The following is a 21423-nucleotide window of genomic DNA, read 5'->3' on the forward strand; positions in this document are numbered from 1 at the left end:
AAGGTTAAATTGCATTCATTCATGTTGTGTGAACGTCATTGCTTGTTTCTAACTAAAGCTTATTTAAAGCGGACACAATTAATTGTAATCTTTCACTACTTTTACAACCCTGTCTTGTACTATAAACATATTTTTGTGTATTTAATAAACATTTAAGATTGTATGTAGTGAAAAAATTACTTAATATGTGATGCCTGAATAAAAAGTTTGTGCTTCGGTCTTCATCATCTCATGCAGTTTTTCCTTCAATGTCAACATTTCTGCTGCATACTTGGTATACGAAGTCCCAACAACTTTGATTTTCAATTAAAACAACCATATAATTAAATAAAGACAATACAAAATCAAATATCTAGAACAGCACATTTAATGGACAGATTTCACTGCTTTGGTACAAAATGCAAAAACGGTACAAAAACAACCAATGAAAAGCACAAATGCTTAATACGGTGTCATTCAGAAATTGCAATAAAACTGTTTGTAAACTCAGTGTTTTATAAAACATGAGGATCATTTCTCAAGTCAAAGCAATATACTGCTAAAGCTGAACATGGCCCATGATTGACGTTGGTTTAACTGCTTGACAGGTTAATAAAGCAAAAACGCTCGGTTTTATTTGTTATTATTGTGCACACATCTAGAAATGTTTCTGGGTTCACACAATGACTTGCTAGTAAACCTGCACTACAAATGAGATTTTATCTCAGCAAAGGCAAATAAGCAAAAATCATGCATAGATTTTTCAGCGACAATCATTTGTATCAAAGAAAGCTTTCATTTCAAATGAGTAGTTCACCCAAAAATGAGACTGTTGTATTATTAGTAATATATGTTGTTAAGGGCTTCATTTGGACGACTTTAACCACTAAAGCCAAATATATACTAGTCCGCATGGCGTCATTTTCGTTATCAGGAGGGTTGCGGTCGGCCGTGTGCACCCCAAAATTGTAGACCACGCGGACAGTATGCGTACAACAGCGCATGCGCGAGAAAATATTAAGACAGGACACTCCACTACAAACAATTATATTTGCACATCGTCTTTTCTTCTTTTATTTTCACTTCTTCCAAGAACAAAAAGCTTTGGAGCATTTTCGTCACCATAATGTTTGCTTCCTGTTCTTTGTGTTCTTGTTGTTTCTAAACTTTGTTTGCCATGGTGCAGTAGTTTGCCGCTACTTTTCTACATCTATCATAATTTTTTTAATGTACTGTAAATGTCGTGAATCAGTGCTGTCCTAACGGCCTGGTAGAGTAATAATTTGAATAAGAAATCATTTGTATTGCTTACGAGTCGAACACGGCCATCCGCACCTAGTGTACCTTTTGCGCACGAGACGGACGCGGAGAGAAAGTATACCCGGCCCTTAATCTTGGTCTTGTTTTAAAAAAAGACACTCTAAAGATTTTCACCGAGGTGTCTGGAGTTGAAAGTATTAAAGGAAATGTAAAATCGTGAATCAGACAATAGGTGCGCTTTAAAATCACAAAAAAATCTGGTTTGTGTTTTACCAACAGCGGCCACTAGGTGTCAACAGTTTGCTGCATGCTCTTGTCACAAATTAATAAATTACTGTCACTGCATTATTATTACCGCTAAAATGTTTTGGAAAAAAATGAAATCTACACTCTTAGAGCTTTCCAATGATGGACAGTTTGTCAAGATTAAAATGCACACATACAAAATATTAAAGTAAACTAAAGTGTCCCGCTCAAGGGGACAGTGCAGATAAGGGTTTAAAGACGATTTTCTCAATATTTAAAATGTTTGCACCCTCAGATTCTAGATTTTCAAATAGTTGTATCAAATAGTAGCTATCCTAACAAACCATACATCAATGGAAAGCTTATTTATTCAAGAGATGATCTATAAAATAAAGTTTTGTGGATGCTCTGTGTCCCACTTCCACATAAGGGAAAATACAGGTTTGGAACATGGATGTAAATGATGACATTCCATTTTGGGTGAACTAACCCTTTAATGAAGATGTGCGGAAAAACACTAACATTCCCCAAAACCACGGCTTTCAACATGTAATAAGCATCCAGGAAAATATCAGGCTTGTTAAATTGCCCGTGTTATGTACCAAATAAAGCAATGCACAATACCACAAAAAGATTAAAATAACTTACACAACTTTCTTGTAACACATAAATATTCAAACTCATAGTTTCCAATCCTGAAATCTATTGCAAGTTATGCATCTACAAAAGCGACAAGTTGAGAAACAACATGATTTGTTTCTCTGTAATTTGTTAGATAAGAAATGAGATGGTTGAGACTTAACCGTTTGGAAAAACATGGGGTTTAGTTATTAAATACTCAAATGACTTCTCAGCTGTGTTTTGGATTTGCATTAGGTTTCAAACCATAAACTATGCAGAGGTAGATTTTAAACGACTTTATATACAAATCAATACTGTAGCTTAGGATTTCAAACCTGATTTTGTTTTCTGATGTGGTTTTGAAAAGACAAAAACGAATTCCCCAAAAATGTGTTTCCAAACATTCATTGAGGTCGAGTAATTTTAAGCGCGTTAAGGCAATCTAGTCCAGCAGCATTATGGGTAAATAAGAGGCACAAAGAAAAATCCCAAGAGAAAGACAGTGAAAGGGAGATGGACGTGAGAAACAGAGCTGGACAAAGGCACCGAGGTGACAGACAGGGAACCCGGGGCAGACGGCAAGCTGACGCGTTAGTGAGTCAAAAGCTTAAGTCTTGTGATCCAACTGACCAGTAGTGAAGGCTCCGCAGAGGGACGTTTGGGTGATGATGTCATGGGGGTCTTTTTCATTAAGTCCTCGTGATAAGGGATGGTGGCACTGTTGTGTAGGTCTGTACTAAAGATGAATCTGTGATTCTGTCTGCACTCGACCCCGCGAGCGGGCGTCTCTGCTATTGATTTATACGATGATCCAGGGCCTGGAGATTCTTCTGTGATAGTTGGTATACGTTCGTTGCTTAGGTATCTGTAAAGCAGATCCTCACCTAGACACCAGAAGATTTCATTAAATGTTGCAAAAACAAACTTGATAAATCTAACATTTGACATTCTCAATTGAGAATAAAATATTCAAGCAGTATGGTATAAAAGTGTGTGGGTTAATGTGGTCACCATTCACAGTAAAGTACAATGAGTGACTCTTTGCTTTATTAAAAGGTTCACCCTGGGAATCGCAATTCACCCTGGGAATACTTTAGGAAAACCAACAGCAACATGGGAAAAACATGCAAACCCCACAGCAGTGTTACTGAGCAACCATGCTTTCCAAAAATACTTTAAAATATTTATAACAATGTTATTTATATTTATTAATAGTAACAGAATAGAGTGCCGAAGGGATGACGTATTTATGTAGACAAAAAATGGAAGCGTGTTAGCATTTTGGCACTTCTGGTTCCATTGTCCCAAAGTCAATTGGTATTTGGAACAGAGGTTTTGGTTTTAAACTCCTTAAACAAGATCTTGGGTTAACGTTTTCACATTTTACTCAACAATATAAAACACACCAGTAATATTCCCTTTCGTGACTTTTTAAAGCTGCTACATGGGACTACAGACTTTGTCAGGGACTTTTAACTTCAACACGCATGAGGATCTCAAAAACAACGCAATATGGGCACAAATCCCAACAAAGATTCATCCTCATCATGAAACATGTTTTTAAAATGTGTATAATAAAGTTAAAAAGAGCTGTCGGATGCTTGGTGGTGATGACGTTGATGTGGAGAGACAGTGGTGTAGTTCACTTGTAGCCTTATTGTAACCTGTGATTTACATGATAAGTCAATGCAAAGACGTGGTAGACTTCCTGCGGCGCAAGTGTCTTTTGCTAGTTTCAACCCGGCACAATTAACATTTTCAAGTTTAGCGCCACGTTGTTTAAATAGCAAATGCAACCAATTTTGTGCCCATGTGCGTCCTGGTCTGAAAACGAGGTGTGTTTAGGCGCATTGTTGGTGAGTTGCTATTTTTAGGCAAATAAAATAGATGCAATAGTGTTTTTGTTATTTAATGAGCACGTTAGTAATATCCGCTTATAAACGGGACGACAATGTGCGTTTGCTTATCACATGGACGCACATAAATGTTTTAAAATATGAAAAATCACAGGATTAAAATGTGAAAGATTATTATTGAGTCTCTTGGACATAAACGAGGACCGATTATGAGACGTTAGAAAGCGTAAAGAGCTGCTTCACCTGTAGCCTGGTAAGTAATTAAATGTTTTGCTTTAAACAAATGCAAATATTGCATCTATTTTTAAATGTTTTTTTAAAATGCTACCCCACGGATGTATTGTATATGATGACGCTGTACCTGTGGATATGATGAGATGAGAACCGTTTTTTAAATAATGCTTTTTAAAAAACCCATGGCGCTGTCCGAGCTGCAGGCTCTTTATACGTTTGTAAATTCTTTCTCTCTTGTTTGTTACAAATAAAGTTATTTGTAGAGTACAAACCTTTTCTTGGATATTTGTAAATAATTTTTTGATACAACACAGATCATGTAGGCTATCCATTCATTTACAGCAATTAAAAGCCTTTTAAAGGGGATGAGAGCTGAGACTCAGGGGCTGGATTCACAAAACATTCTTAAGAAGAAAAATCTTCTTAACTGCCATTTTTATCTTAAATTCAAGCTTAAGAAAAACATTAAGAATATTTTGAATTCTCAAAAAAGCTTCTTAAGAAAGTTCTTATTTTTTTCCTTAAGTATGTTCTTAAGAAAAAACCTAAGAAGAATTCCAATTCTCGAAAAATAAACTGTCTTAAATAACATCTTAAAGTTAGGACAACCTTACAGTAGTCTTAAATCTCAAAATGTAAGATGTTTTATAAGTTAATGTGATTGTTTTAAATGTGACATGTTGTATTTTGTAGTCTGAAATGGCAATTTAATCAATTTACTTCACATAGATTAGTTTAAAGAGGAATTCCACAATCATATAATGAAGTTTAATGGCTTACTATGTCATGCAACACAAATAAGTATTAGTGATAATATTAGCAAACATTTAACTTCCTCAGTAATAGCCTACATTCATTGTGGAATTACTTTACAGCTAAAAGTCGCTCTAAGCGGGAGGCGAACCGGTAATCGCTTTGTCATGTGAGTCGAGGGATCTGAAACCGGGCTCGCTGCACCCTCCGCGTCCGTCTCTTGACGCGTGAGCGCGGGTCGCGGGAGACGAAGCCGTGAGCACGGAGAGTGAAGCACGCACGCCCAGGGCTTTCGACCCGCATGATGGACCGATTGCGACGTTAGGAAATGATATTTACTCACCGCACCGCCTTAGCTGGCCTCTGTTACAAAACCGAATAACATCATGTAAGACTTAATGTATCACTCGTTTGTATCGCGTTAATGATCGCAAGGTAACGTTAGTCAAAAGATTAATAAGTTTATTACATCATTAGCAGGGTATCATTCATTCCAAAGCTTGTCATTTTATTCTTAAGACACATATTTAAGATATTCTTAAGAAAAAATGTGAGAACTTCTTAAGAAATGTTCGAGAATTGCACTTAGGAACATTCTTACGAACTTCTTATAATTTATCTTAAGAACTTTCTTATTTTTTGTCTTAAGAACGTTTTCGTGAATCTGGCCCCAGGTTTTTTGCACGTTACACCCAAAACACACCCATTACTCATTACGAGAATAGGAACAACCCTTTTAGGCCGTGCGCTTGGCGCACAAACCATTTTTTCCATTGTTAAATTAACGTGGAATCGGACACGCCTGTTTAGACAATGCGCTTAGATCGTTAAAATAGGGCCCAAAATGTTTAACGGTGCAACTATACGTGAGTAGCGCAATTTAGTCTCTTTATTCATGTCTGGTGTGAACGAACCGTAAGATTAGCTTTTCATTTCTAGTAAACGCATTTAGACTTAAAATTCATAAAAGTTGAAAAGTGAAAGTGTCATAAAACACAGCACTTATTTTTTGCTATAATCCAAAAGTCTGTCGGATAAACGGAATGGGCTTTATCGCCTACAAAAATACATTATCCCTGCGGCTCTCTACGGAGACCCACATTATTCATAATTTTTTTGAATAATTTTCAGTGATATTTCATAGCTTGTCAAAGGTTAAATTGTATTTAACTTGTAAAATGTGAATTTAAATGTATAATGTACTGTATATACCTTTTCGTCCCTGTGCCCAGGGCCTGGCATACAGGTCTGCCACATTCAAACATGTATCTGTTGGCATAGACAGGGGTCGTGGTTTACCTGTGTATAGCAATCATAAAATACAATTAGTTACATAAGATGACACATTGTAGGCATCCTAAAACTAATAGTAGCGATTTGTAATAAATGAATGACCATGTGAAGGAGCTTTTCCTCTTGGACGCATCTGTACGTTGACCTCAACAGGGTGAACAGAGAGTTTGTCGTATTCTGAAACGGTGAAGCGCCGGTGACCCTCCAGGTCCAGGAAGGAGTTTGGAGACTCCGAGCCTTTAGGTCTGGGATTGACGCTGGTGTAAGATCCGTTCCTTACCTCCCTATAACAGGACAAATATTTACTTTCACTGTGGTTAAAAACTAAACAGGAAATGGTGTCCAACTTTAAACAATTGACATCTTTGCTCTTCATTCAAATATTTTATTAAACCTGAAATTAATCACAAATATCACAAGGTTTTGAACAAAGTAAAGGTTTAAGGGTGACATAAGATCTTAGTCGTACCGTGGTGTGTAAGGCACTGATGGAGGTGGAGGTATATACAGGTCCAGTATTGCTGGCTTTTCTTTTCTCCCATTGAGTTTGGTGGAGTCACCCGGTGATTGGGTTTTATTCGGAGAACTGGAGCTCTGTAGAACATGAGAAGAACAATCTGTACTTACAAAACATCTTTTTACACACAAACTTATACACAACATTCATGAATGTACTAATTAGGGACTATGTGCTAAGTGGATTATACACTTTCACCTGGATTAGCTGTGTGCAGATTTTTTTTGACCAAATAAGCACAATGTTTAAAGGCTGCTTAACAGAAACGTCTTAAGGGGGACAATTCAGACGAAAATGAAAAAAAAATGAAAAAGGAAAAGCAAACACTATGGAAGTCAATGTGTACCATCAACTTTGTACCATCATTTAAAAAAGATCTTAATTTGGGTTCAACAGAATAAAGAAACTCATACAGGTTTACAACAAGTAAATGATGACATTCATTTTTGGGTGAACTATCCCCTTAAGACCAAAACATTTTTACGATCATGCAAAAAATAGTACTGTCAAACGATTAATCGCGATTAATTGCATATCATATCATGTTAAAGTTTTTGTTTGCATGATATGTGTGTGTACTTTGTGTAATTATTATGCACATATAAATACACAGACATACATGTATAAATTTAAGAAAAAATAATTTATATATATATATTTTATTTATATAATATAAAATATATAAAAATCTAAATAAAAACATACATACATGTAAATGTTTCTTAAATATATGCATGTATGTGTGTGTGTGTGTGTGTGTGCGTGTATTTATATATACAAAATGACACACAGAACTAACACATATATTATGCAAACACAAACTTTTATTTTGTATGCGATTAATTGCGATTAATCGTTTGACAGCCCTAGGAAAAACATATAACTTAATGTTTAAAATTAATTATGTGAAGAAAATAATGTAGTGTTAATGTATTTATAATAATAAAGCAAAATTAAAGTAAAATAAAATGTGTGACCAAATAAAGAAGACCAAATATTGAAGAAAAAGCAGCCAGTCTTTGGCTTTTAAAAACTTTTGCTGTCAAAATGATTTTCTTTCCTCCATTTGCCCTTTTAACTTTTTCCCCAAAAGCATTTTAAAAAAAAGTTTCCAATCAGCGCCAGCATTTTTTATGATTTATACAAAAGTTTAATGCCTTCCAGAAAATGTTCTTCTTTAAATATATAAACATACAATATATCAAATGAAAGAACAGACCCTCTGCTTTCAAAAAAAAGAAAAAAAAAAACGTTTATCCTACCTTTGTTCTCTTTTTATCACCTATCAAATACCAAATTTTGAGCAAAAAGCTGAGATAATTGTGTTTTTGTGAAGGACTTTTGATAGAGATCAGATTCAGAACGATGATCAAAACATACACAGAGTTTTTACTGTTGTTACGTCTGCGTTTTATAAAAAGTTGGATAAGAGCGCTACCTGGTGGATAATAGTGGAAATATGGATTGCTGTAAAAACACGTCATTGGCAGGGAAGCGTTTTCTCTTAATTGGTGAGTTAACTTGTTAATGGCGGGGAATGAGTTAAAAGGGCTGTCCACCTGTATGGTTTGAGCTACAGAAACAGGAATTGTTCAAATTCCCAGGAAAATCTTGTTTAATCTAGAGTTGCTTTTTTACAGGCACTTGGAAGTCATGGACTGCTTAAAAGGCTGAATTATTTACTAAAAGCAACCTTGAGACTAAGACCTTGCACAAAGGGATAAAGATGCTGATCTCACAAAGCCCGTTGATCCCAAAAGATTATGGCTTTATTTATTATCACATGTCTGTGATTTCAAACAACAAGTTGGATCTTTCAATGTTGATTGGCTTTAACCAGTCCTGAGATTTTGTATAAAGGTAAAGTGTTGATGTGTGATGTTACGATGACCTCAGATTAGATCTGTATCACCCTGTTATTGTACTACTTAGCAGCTTAAAGACCATGAAACAGCTCAGCATTGTTCTTACAAGCCACACAATTTTTCCAAATGTGACTCGCAGCTCTGAGACAATAAACCAGCTTCCATTCAAACTGTACTTTATTAAAGCGAGTTGAATAGTTAACAAATGTATCACTTAATATTCAATGCCTTTGACTCATGGTTTTATAACCATAAGGCAAAATTTGGTTCTCACGCAACTCTTCTGAAGCGTTTTCATATGAGTGACAGGCACACCTGAGGCACGGGCGGTTTCCAACGCATGTTTTTCAGGGGGGCTGGGGTGAATCCCGAGGTTCCTGTTGGTCGTTTTTTTAAAAGAAGCGTCACACATTTAGGATCTTCTCTCAGCTTGGACACCAGGTTCTTTAGCTGCCAACCCACCTGAAACAAACAACCATAAACGCTTTAGTACCGCTAAAAAGAATACAATTTATCCAGATATACAAAAGCCATGTTTTATTTATAAAAACCCAATGATTTTGGGTATCACTGCACAGCATCCTTAGCAATGTAAACATATGTAAAACATGTAACTCTTCACAGTCGGTCCGTATGGATTGTTGCATTAATGCATATGTTTTGCTTTAATATTTGTGTTGTGTGTTAATCATTTTATAAAAGCAATACGTTCTCAAGGCGATTGCTGTATGGTGAATAAGTCACTGCTGAAGGGATTACATTGACTTACATCGCCCTTCAGATGTGACTTATTGCTTTCATGAACTTTTCTGATTACAGCCGGGTCCGATGTCCTGCCGAGTTTAGCTCCAACTAGAGGTCTTCTCAGGTCCAAAGAAATGTACCCGACCCGAAATGACCCCGAATCACTATCAAGTATAATTTTATCATATCCTAAAGTTTTAATAGCAAATCAGCTCACTTATGTCATACTCCACTGTAATACACTTTGAGTTCATTTAAATGTAATTTTCTGCCTATGACGAAGGTTTTATAAGATTTCATATAGATTAGGTAAGAATGATTGTGAAACACGAGCGTTCAAGGAAAGGTTTGAAAAAACGTGTACATCACATGACACGTGGGCATATCGGTCAAAGACGGCTGTCTTGTGCATATGCACAAAGAAAAACAATCAAAATGCAGTACAGTGAAATGCAAAAATGTTTGTGTAAATGAAAAGATACTTACTACTGTCTGCTGGTTGACCTGGATGACTTCATCTCCAGCGTGGATCTTGTGTGTCATATCTGCTGGGGACTGAATGAAGGAAAGTTTTATGAAGACAGATCAGGAGGTCTTTTTTGTCAAAACTTTAAATGTCTGATATACATCAACTATTAAAGGTGCAGTGTGTAAATTTTTGCAGCATCTAGGGGTGAGGTAGTGCTCACTGCTCACCCCTCACTTTTGAAATGCATAGAGAAGCTACAGTAGCCACCACCGGACAAAAGTCATCGTCGGAGACAACTTAAGGGCTTCTGTAGAAACACGGCGGATGTTTCCATGTAAGGGGACCCTCGGTGTATTTAGATAAAAACGTCTCATTCCAAGATAATAAACACATCACGGTTCATTATGAAAGGTCTTTATACACCACTGAGAATATAGTTTTGTATATTATTTTGCATTTCTGTCAAGAGATCCTTCTAAAAATTACACACTGCACCTTTAAAGTTAATGTTTTGGGCCATTTTTGCCTTTATTTGACAGTATTAAGAAGACAAAAGGAAAGTACAGGGTGGAGAGAGGGGTATGGGCTTGGCAAAGAACCTTGAGTTGGGATTCGAACTCGGGTCGGCGGAAGAGCATCTGCACCATATGTCGGAGCACTTTCCACTACCCGATCGGTTCTGACCCCTGTTTTCTACCATTATAAAGCTTGGAAGAGCAAGGACATTTACTAAAATAACTCCACATGTGCTCGTCTGAAAAATGACGGACATATGTATCCCGGATTGCTTGAGAGTGAGTACATCATGGGTTAATTTTGATATTTAGCTGGAGTATCCCTTTAATATTGGTGCACATAAGCTATAGTGTTACATTGAATCTGTATTACGATTGTACTTATGAATAAGCCATATTTATTATTTATACAAGCATGTGCTATTATTATAAATGTAAATTTGGACTACTGTATGACACAAGCAATGATTACGAATCTGCTATTGGTCATCAACTGATCTGCAGTGGATGATCTCTACATGAAAACATTGCGCACACAGAAGCTAAATTTAACTTTGCATTGGCATCATAAGGTGAAAAGTCTGTGATGAATCAAATAGTTTCGTCAGCCGAGCTCTTACTCACATTCTCAGTGGTGCCAGTGATGATGTGAAGCCCATCGTAGGTGGATTTGATGTACATGCCCTGAGTAACAGGAAAACACGGATAAAACATTTGCAAAGTTTGCATTATGTAGAATCCACAACCATCTACAGAGCAACTGAAACCAATGAGTCCACCAATGGCATCACTAGGCTCTTTTACATGGGCTTAAGCTAAAAATGATGATTCTGATAGGAGCTTTTTCACATGTTTTTTAGCTGATCATTAATGATCATGTTAATTGGTTCAAGATGTTAAATCAGATAAACGACAAACCGTTGAGCTATTGATGTTAAGTATTAAAGTCCCGCTGTGGTGAAAATCAAGTTTTTATTGTTGTTTATATTTCTATGTAGTGTTTTTAATATGCTTTAAGCAAATTCATCATTCAACCACTGTTGAGTATTTTCCTGTTAAAAAATGTGCTGTTTGGGTGTGTCCTTTAAAATGCAGATGAGCTGATCTCTGCACTAAATGTCAGTGCTGTGGTTGGATAGTACAGATTTAGGGGCGGTATTATCCCCTTGTGACATCACAAGGGGAGCCAGATTTCAATAACCAATTTTTTCAAATGCTTGAAGAGAATGGTTTATCTATAAAACTAAGATCTTTTTCGCATTTTCTAGGTTGATAAGGGCACTGGGCACCCAATTATGGCACTCAAACATTTTCATGATATGTCCCCTTTAACATCAGTGCTAAAAAAGCGTGCATTTCGAGTATGCATTGTGTGAAATCGGCGCTTGCATTTATGTGTCTGAAACTGCCGAATGTAGCATATATTTGCATATATATATATATGGTCGAGGTGGTGCGAAAAACTGGACGTGGGGACTAATTCACAGGTTCATGTATATGGTCCAAGCTGTGCAATTGATTAGAGGTGGGGACTAATTAGCATATTCATAGATCTGTGTATACTAAATGAGGCGAGGGTGTAGAGTTACATTCAAGCGTTTTAAAGGGATAGTTCACCCAAAAATGTTATTAATGACTCACCCTCATGTCGCTTCAAAAATCTACGTACAGTATACTCTCCATGTCCAGAAAGGTAATAAAAACATCATCAAAGTAGTCCATGTGACATCAGTGGGTCAGTTAGAATGTGTTGAAGCAATGAAAATAAATTTTGGTCCAAAAATTACAACTTTATTTAGCATTGTCTTCTCTTCCGCGTCTGTTGTGAAGCGCATGCGCGAGACTAAAGTCATGTGACTGCGTTGACGTGGATGACGTGTTATCCTCAGACATGTTTGTGAAGATTTTTTTTCAAACTTACAGCGTGCGTCTCCCTCAGACTGTAAACGAAGCCTGGGCGCACAAAAACAAACAAACAGCTGGGGCGCACCAGATAACACGTCAGCCGCGTCATACACGAGAAGACAATGCTGAATAAAGCGTCATTTTTGGACCAAAATGTATTATTGATGCTTCAATACATTCTAACTGACCCACTGATGTCACATTGACTACTTTAATAATTTTTTCTTACCTTTCTGGACATGGACAGTATACAGTTACTAGATTTTCAATGAAGGGTCAACAAGCTCTTGGACTAAATATAAAACATCTTAAACTGTGTTCCCGAAGATGAACAGAGGTCTTACAAGTTTGGAACGACATGAGGGTGAGTCATTAATGACATTATTTTCATTTTTGGGTGAACTATCCCTTTAAGCATAAAGAACTTACTGAGGTTTAAGTGATACAATTATTGATTAAAGGGGGAATTTAAAAGCATCTTGGTGAAGTTAGTTAAAGCTTATAAACAACAACCTGCTACCATGATTTGATCCTGATCCTCTTATATTTTGACATTTTAATTGAGATGTTTGTCTTCTCACCAATCCCTCTCCTGGTTTGATGTTGGTCAACTGAACTTCTTCCAGACATGCGGACTGGCTCATCAGAGGATCAGAGGTGGTTCTTACCGTCTGGTCACAAATACTGTTCAGCACCGTCGACTGCAATGAATGAGAAAAGACTATTAAACTTTCAAAGAAATTGGAAATTGGAGTCATTTTGTCCTAACAGTCTAAAGTATACATGTATGTTTTTGCCTCTCAGCATGTTATTAGGAACAGGAAGAAGATAAATGCAAATCCCATGGGAAAGGAGTTGGGATAATTTAAGGTGTCATTAGATGATTTTTTAATTGTGGACCGATTTTGTGGGAAACAACATTTAAAAACTCACCCTTTTTATCCTTTAGCAAGCCATAACACAACTACCTGTTACCATAAATAGGCATTTGGTGGCAGTCAAATAAATTTTTCTCCTTCAATCAGCATGAGAATATAGACAAAAACAAAAAAGTCCCAGCGGGACAACTTTGCGGGAACTGACAGAGCCTCGAGGAACAAACATGTTGACTGTGACAATATATTTAACACTTAACAATCCACAGTAATAAACCAAAGCCAAACACATAAATAAGTTAAACAAACAACTAAATAAGAACTTTGATTCACAAGGACAGGATTATGTCTGACAGTAATGTTTCATCTTAAACAATGGTTTCAACATTATTTGGTTTCTTTAGTTTTACAAATACATAGCTGCTTAACTTGGGCTGTAATGGAGGGACCTGAATAAAGTTCAGCATTAAATTAAACTATTAAAAATGTTTTAAAAAGGTGGTGCAAATGTATACTTACAATACCCAAAATCTTCTCTTCTATGTCATAGACCGTGTTGTCCTGCACATGAAGACAAAAAGCACAGGAGACGTTTGAAAAACACACAGCAAATAATAAAATAGATCAAGTTCAGAGGAATGTTGTATAATTACAGAGCTTAAGAGAGATACACAGAGAATGACCTCCAGCCAAATAAACAGCTTTCAGGCTTGAATTACATCTCCACGTCCACTCCGAGACAAGATAATTACACAATATATCATGGGAGTACACAAGAGTGAGGAAGAGGAGGACAGGGAAACCCAACATCTGGTGCATTAAGCGTGGATAAAAACAACACGTCAAGTACTGAAACTGACGGCAAACTGCAAATCTCCCATACTTACAAAAGATATGACACCTGTTATTAAAGGGTTAAGTTACCCAAAATCAACAATTTATTTATTATTTACACACATGTGTCATTCAAACCTCATATAGCTTTCTTTGTTTTTTGGAAGAAGAACAGATTTTTTTAATAAAGTGTTGTTGTAACGTATATAGTTCTTCTTTTATAAATATTTAGATATACAGCCGCGGAAACAAATAAGAGACCACTCCAGTTTTGACTTTAATCATCATCTACGGTATTGTTACCATTTCAGTCCAATGTCTGTAAAAATTTCAACAAAAGCAAACACCAGGAGTAAAATAAAGTCACCCAACAGCAAATGTAAAACACTGAGAGCATGACAAGACCCATGAAAGATGTGTAAAAAAGTGTAAAAATCAGGGTTTTTTAAAAAAAAAAAACTTTTTTAAATTTTTCTAAAATACATGTAAAACATTAGTATTTTGTTATTGAGAAATTAATTTGAAATTGTTTTCACTGCAGTATTGAAGATCGGAGAAAACTGCATCTTTTTTACCATGTTTTCCCCATTTTCAGTTTTAGTAAATAAATGCAAATAAAAACATTTTTTTATTTTTATTAAGAATTTGGAAGAAATGTTGTCGGTAGAATGAGATAAAAATTATTATTTTACTTAAACACAAACCAAAAAATAGTAAATCTAGAAAAACTGAAAGGGACCATTGAAATAGTATCTTATTTTTTTCTGCGGCTGTGTATACTTTATTTTATTTCATGAAAGAAGTTTATTTTATCAAAATTATTTTATTGAATTTTTTTTTATTATCATCAAAATAATATTATCAGAAAAATGCAAGGAAACCAATAAACTATTGATGAAAAAAAGTGTATTTCGCTGATATGCATTATTAAAAAAAATGCCCAAAACTGCATCAATGAAACTGTAGTTCAAATATGGATTGAGAGGAAAAGGTCAAAACTGTTCTGAAATAATGGATAATATTTTAGTTTTAATGTTATTTTCCAAACTCATTCATATGCTTTCACATTTAAAATATACATTATGGCTTGAGAAAGAGGTGCTTGCAATCCAATCTCAATGTAAACAGAAACATAAAAAAATCTCTGTTTTGTTTCTGAAGAACAAATAAACCTGTAAGTTTTATTAGGTTTTATGGGTGAGAAATAACAAAATTTTATTTTATGGATGATCTGTCCCTTTAACAATGTTACACATACAGTATACACACAGCTCTATTTCGACTCAAGCGAAGCAACTCTTTATTATAGGACTTAATCTCAAAAAATTCTCATTTCCTAAAACACTTTTTATCTGTCACATGACTCTGACTTTGATGGACTGTTTTGTGACCAGTAGGTCATCGCTCTAGTAACACAAAGATCACAGGTTTAATTCCCAAAAACTAAGCTGAAACTAAATTAACTCAGCCTGCATTCCTGTCTTCCATTAACAGACTACGTAATCTAATGAATTTTTCCCACACCGTTAAACTCTTGACTGTGCTGAAAACTCTCGGTTAATTGCGTACCAAACATTCTCGACCCCCGCCGCATAGATCATCCTTTAAAAGGATATACAACATTCCTTAAATATTGAAAAAGTCAACGATTTCTACAGAGTTAATGTTTTCTTTTGTATATCGTAAATGTTTTTTTAATATTCTCATCAAGTTAAACATAACCACAGCTAGCAGATGATTTACTGAAGCGTTTAATCCTGTAAGCATGCAGAAATATATCTAAACTTAAGTATTTGGGGGGAAAATCTACATTCATTGTTTTGTAGGACTGAATAAAACTGGAATATGTAACTACTTCTCTTAGACTCAATCATACAAATCAAAATATAGCAAATTAAAGATAAAAACGGTAAACTTCTTTTTTAATTTAAACAGTCAGGTCCTCTGGATCTAAGCAAGACTTGTGATTTGTGAAAGAAAATCATTTAGTAACTTCAGAGTTTTTAGTTAATTTGCCTATTTTGTAAGTTTTTAAGTAATGTTACTATCTAAGAGGCCGTTGTTGTGTTTTCAACCATAAAAGAGAAAGTTTTTATGTGGTTCAGCTGTTCAATTTCACAATAACCCATTTTTTGAGTCCTGAAAACGAAAACTTTTAAAGAAAGGTATCAAAGTGCAAGTTTTTAATACGGACAATGTACTCTTAGCGTAAATTACGAAAATTGCGAATGTATGGTAACAATGACATCATGCTTGTTCAGTTTATAAGAGTAAATCCAAACCAACAATGGCAGTCTACAGGACGGTGTTTGTGTTGCTTAAGATACTACGTTTATTAACATGTCTCAAACAAAGTTTACAACATTTAGTTGTTTTATTGTCCATTCGTCGTAATAAACCTCGCTCATTGTCCGTCTAAACAAAGTTGCGCGTTTGCATTTATCGGTTTGCAGAAAAACGTATGTGCACATGCACAAAAAAATTAGTTTCGTGTACAGTTTAATTTATTTTATTTAAAGGGGCGGTGAATCTGTCGATTTCATTGTTTTATACTGTTGTCTAAGGTCTACTTATGATGTTTGCGCGGTTTTTACATTCAAAAGCAATAAGTAATACGCTATTTCGTAACATGGATTAGGGGCTGTCTGGAGAAACGGTTCGTTTGAAGGGGCGGGCCGCATTGAAGACCTGGACGTAAACGCCCGCTGCTATGATTGGACAGCTTCATTCCCCATCATTACATGTGGGGAAATGTTTTAAAAACATTAATGTGTAAAAATAGCAGCCGAACACAAATATGTTTGAGCCACAAAAGATTCTGGGTGCTAAAGATGATACACATAAATGACAATACGTATAGTAAAGTAGAAATAAAACTTTAAACTCGACGTGACTAAATTACCCTATACAACACAGTTAGCACGCATCAGAATCTTAACTGCAGCTGATAAATCCTTATCAATAACTTTGTATATTTCTATTGTGCTTGCGAGGTTGCTCTTACATACACGTAACGTTACATACCACAGTTTTATGATAAAAAAAAGCTTTGTTGAGTGTTTGACCTTTCAAACACAATTTGCCTAAATTACCGTATAAAACACAGTATTTGGGCATCAGAAACTAAATTGTGGCTGGTAAGTTTAATGTTTTTATTAAATTAAAACAGTCAAACACATGTTTAGACATGGATGTTACAACAGGACATATCAAGCGATCTCTTAAGCAATAGTGAAACGCAGTAAAGTTATCTTAAATAAAGTAAAATGTTTTACTTACTGTGTATACTGCTTTGTCATTTTTGTCAGATGCAATATTAGTGGTGCTTTTAATCACAGTCTGTGGCTTCTTTACAAATGAATCCACGGTACAAATTGTTTCGTTTTCAACTTATATTTACGCCTAGATTTTATTTAATATCAATTAATAATGTTTTTAATAGCTTTAGTTAACGATAACCCTGCTATAAAACAAACCAAACTGTTTTGAATGGTAAGAGGAATTGTAAGAGTTTGTGTACTCAGATCTGCTCTTGCTGTCGATGTATATCATTGAGTATCAGAAAACAACAGTAAGTCTGAAAGCATCTTAACATATTGAAGTTTGTCATTAAATCCTTCTCATCATCTACAGGAATGTAAACACACATAGACAGCATCCATCGCTTCATCTGCCTTCAAGTGATTATGGCAACTATGAAGGCACACAGACACAAAACTCCCACAGAAAACATCTTGAAGAAGGCGAGAAGAAGCCACACAGCCAGGAAGATAACAAAGGAATGTTGGCAGACAGTTTTAAAAGAGCGTCCTGGCTTCTTTAATCAACCTGTAAACCTGTGGCCGGCGTGCCAGGGGGTTCGCTCATTACATTTGAGGTAACAACCCCCAAATACTATAAGACAACACAACCTCAGATGACTAGCTCGAGGGCTGGATTAAATCCAGGTTTCCAGCTCCAGTGAAACCCATGTGAACATTTTCAGAGGCTGAATGTTAACATGCTTCTTGTGTTTTTGTACTGACCTGCTGAACTGTAGTGGTCAATTCCAGACACAACTGAATGATTTTGTTTTTGGTGGATGTGAAATCACTGATACCGGTCAATGGGGTTCTGCAGAAAGAAGAATAGAGAGTTCACGTTCACAATAGCAAAGGAGAAAGTTATTTCCATCAGCATGTGTCTGGAGTTTAGGAGTCTGTGGTCACAAACCCCACCGATGGGATTAAACGTGTTGCCTTGTAAACTCACTTTGAAGCCATTAAACTCAAACACTTTCCATTTCCTTTTCCATATGGATGAGAACAATCGCACCATGTAACATGAGAGGACACCACATTAAACACACACATCTGATTCTCTTTGTGGTTGCCAGTTCAAAAACAATTGTAGCAGTGAGTGCGTTAACATGCACAGTCTTACGCCGATTATGCTTAATAAACTGATAAAGTGTTGGGTCATCTAAACGCGTAAAACGGTTTTCTTTTACCCAATTTCTCGTGGCATGTAAGCATCTTAACCGGCTTTATCACAGTTTTCTTTATGTGCGCATGTCTCCACATGTGAAATATAAACGTCACACGCAAAAGTAAGTGCAAAGTAACGCATAAAAGTCTCCGCTTGACTAAAGTAGTCGGCAGAGAAACTGTGAAAATAAAAGTTCATGTTATATTTAAGGTTCTGCAAACAAGAGAAGAGATACAACACTATAGCTTAGGACAGATATGCTATCGAATGATATTTACTATAGGCGTTGACGTCACTGCCTGTGAGAAACCTGAGAAGTCCCATGTAAACGCAGTTGTCTGCATAGCCGGTTTATTGATTTGGATGTAAATGCATGAAAATGGTTTTCTTTAATAAGCAGATTTTTGATAGTTATCCGCTTATTCTGTGTATGTAAACGCCCTCGGTAATAACAGTAGCAAAGACTTTCACCTAATCACTAATTTCTCCTGTGGTAAGCATGTTTACTTTTCTTTAAAGCACCAATATAGTGCAACAATACAATATTTTATGTCAATAACTAAGTTTACATCTCCATCTTGTTTAGAAGATAAGAGTTTGTCCCATGTATTTTCTCTGTTATGTTTTTTAAGACATTGGGCCCTATCTTGCACCCAGCGCAATTGACTTTGTCAGTGACGCATGTATCATTCGTATTTTGCACCGGCGCACAGCGGGTTTTTCCCTCCACAAACGCACGTCGGCAAACTAGGGAATGAACTTGCGCTCCCTGGGCGGTTCAGCGCAAAAAAAAGAGGCATGTTCCGGCGCAAACCATCACTGATGCTATTTTGCAGTTTCAAAAAACAATTACGCCACTGACCAGAAAAAAAAAGTTTATAGTCAGTGGCGCGTTGCGCGTGGTTCATTATGCTATTTTAAGGGCGCATGCTTGACCATAATGTATAGCGTGCACAACGCGCATACACTTTGCTTATCTAATCTACACAGGTGCAACAGTTATTTTTCCAAATCATAAATTGTTACACTAAAAAATATTAATACACGAGATAAGGGGAATCATAGTGGTGAGCATTGTGGTGATAGTTTTTATTTATTGTGTGGCTGCGTTAAAAAATTCTCATGCAAATAACGATTAAGTTAATAATAATAAGTTTGTTGTGTGGCTGTATTAGGTTTATTTTATGTAAATAATAATAAAAATGTTTTCACAAGAAACCTTAATGTATATGAACTTGATTTGTAAGTGTACTTTGGGGTTGGACCTTGCTTGCGTTTCTTGGGTCCGATTTCAAAGCCCCCAAACCCTTTCAGCGGTGAGGGTGGACGCAGCGATGTCCTCTGCTGGCGTCAGGTCCTGAGGCAGATCCACCTCCCGTTACACGGCGTGCCCGATTTATGCTGGCAAGCTTGGGATTCCCCCGTCTACTGACATTATTGTAGCGCTTGGCGCAACGATGGGGATGCCAGCTGATGAGACTGTGGCTATTTCCTCTCACGCCTGTTTAACCTACGCTGATTTGGGCGGGTTTCTCCTATCCCCACACAAAACAACTTCTCTGCCTTTGACTGCTCTTACAAGAACGTCGATCTCCTCGGCTGTAAACCGCTCCTGGCGTACGCCTGGTAAATCCGTCATAATAATAGCAACCCGCCATGGAACTTGCGCCCTTGCGTTTAAAGGGAATGTTGGATAGCGTTCTGATTGGTTTATTTGACGTTACGCCCAAACCACACCTATGAATAATGAACCTACTTCAGACCAACCCCTTATTGATTTGCGCCCGGCGCAAGAGTTATTTCTCACGCCGGGAAAATAGCAACAGCGCCCAAGATCCGCCCACAAACTCACTTGCATGTTGCGCTTCGCACTTGCGTTTCAGATCGTTAAAATAGGGCCCATAATAATTTATTTAATAACGTGTGATTGACTTGATATTATAACAAACTATTTACTTGATAGTTTGTTGTACAATTATTAGATGTAAAACCCCATATGAACCCCCAAAGTTGTTTCCAAATGTTATTTAGTTAGAAATGAATCCTGCTTCTGTTGATTCCGGTTGATGTGCTTTAAAAAAAAAACTTACCGGAGAAAAGTTTTTAACGCATTTACACCTTTTTTGTTAATTACACGTTTTTTTGTAATCTGTTCGAATTGAAGATATGTACTTAGTTATATACACTGCAAAAAATTACTTTCTTACTTAGTATTTTGTCTTGTTTTTAGTAAAAATATAAAAAAAATCTTAAATTACGATGCTTTTTCTTGATAGGCAAAACGACCCAAGAAAATAAGTTATTTTTTCAGACCAAAAATATCAAATTTAAGTGATTTTGTGCATAAAACAAGCAAAAAAGCAAATTTTTCTTGAATTTAGTGTTTAAGAAAAATTTTCAAGATTTTTTGCTAACCCCATTGGCAGATGTTTTTGCTTGTTTTATGCACGAAATCACTTAAATTTTATATTTTTGGTCTAAAAACTAGACTTATTTTCTTGGGTCATTTTGCTCATCAAGAAAAAGCATCTAAATTCAATTATTTTTAGATATTTTACTGAAAACAAGACAAGAATACTAAGAATTTTTTGTAGTGTAGTGATTAAAGAAAAGTAAACATGCTAACAACATTAGAAATTAATAATTAGCCAACAGGCTAATAACAAAACAGATTTTATGTACACATTGCACTGCTCTTATATTTAAATTAGGTCCTATATCCCCTTCTCATTTTAACAATCCATCATTTCTGAGGTTCTTTGTACTGTAAAAATTGGTAAAATGATGTAATTTTCTGTGTTTTGATGGCTGACTGACCAGCATCCCAGTACAAAACAATACGTGTAAGGCGCAAGCTCTGGACCTCCATCCCTCACAGCCTTGTTTTGAAATCAACATGGTGGCAGGTTGACATATTGCTTTAGTTGGGACACCGTGTTATTCTTTTGATACCATAACATTAAGACATCTTAACAGTGTGTATTATAATT

At 36.0% G+C, this 21423-nt stretch overlaps 1 protein-coding gene across 5 annotated transcripts in view; it reads right to left on the reverse strand.

Annotated features, from left to right (window-relative positions):
* Nucleotides 1–21423, reverse strand: part of LOC135748974 (connector enhancer of kinase suppressor of ras 3-like) — a 67801-nt gene that overhangs the window by 12759 nt on the left and 33619 nt on the right. For 4 of the 5 annotated variants that reach the window (XM_065267306.2, XM_065267305.2, XM_065267307.2 and 1 more), the window contains exons 4-13: nucleotides 17992–18079; nucleotides 13652–13693; nucleotides 12839–12958; nucleotides 10977–11036; nucleotides 9855–9923; nucleotides 8940–9086; nucleotides 6712–6836; nucleotides 6345–6526; nucleotides 6162–6248; nucleotides 2737–2990 (exon numbers count right to left, since the gene is read on the reverse strand). In XM_065267306.2, the coding sequence (XP_065123378.1) occupies nucleotides 2737–2990; nucleotides 6162–6248; nucleotides 6345–6526; nucleotides 6712–6836; nucleotides 8940–9086; nucleotides 9855–9923; nucleotides 10977–11036; nucleotides 12839–12958; nucleotides 13652–13693; nucleotides 17992–18079 (1174 nt within the window). Of the gene's footprint in view, nucleotides 1–349; nucleotides 2991–6161; nucleotides 6249–6344; nucleotides 6527–6711; nucleotides 6837–8939; nucleotides 9087–9854; nucleotides 9924–10976; nucleotides 11037–12838; nucleotides 12959–13651; nucleotides 13694–17991; nucleotides 18080–21423 lie in introns of those variants that run through there. The other variant, XM_065267309.2, reaches the window with a different exon arrangement.

The sequence above is a fragment of the Paramisgurnus dabryanus genome, chromosome 17 (assembly GCF_030506205.2).
Source record: "Paramisgurnus dabryanus chromosome 17, PD_genome_1.1, whole genome shotgun sequence".
NCBI classification, from domain to species: Eukaryota; Metazoa; Chordata; class Actinopteri; order Cypriniformes; family Cobitidae; genus Paramisgurnus; species Paramisgurnus dabryanus.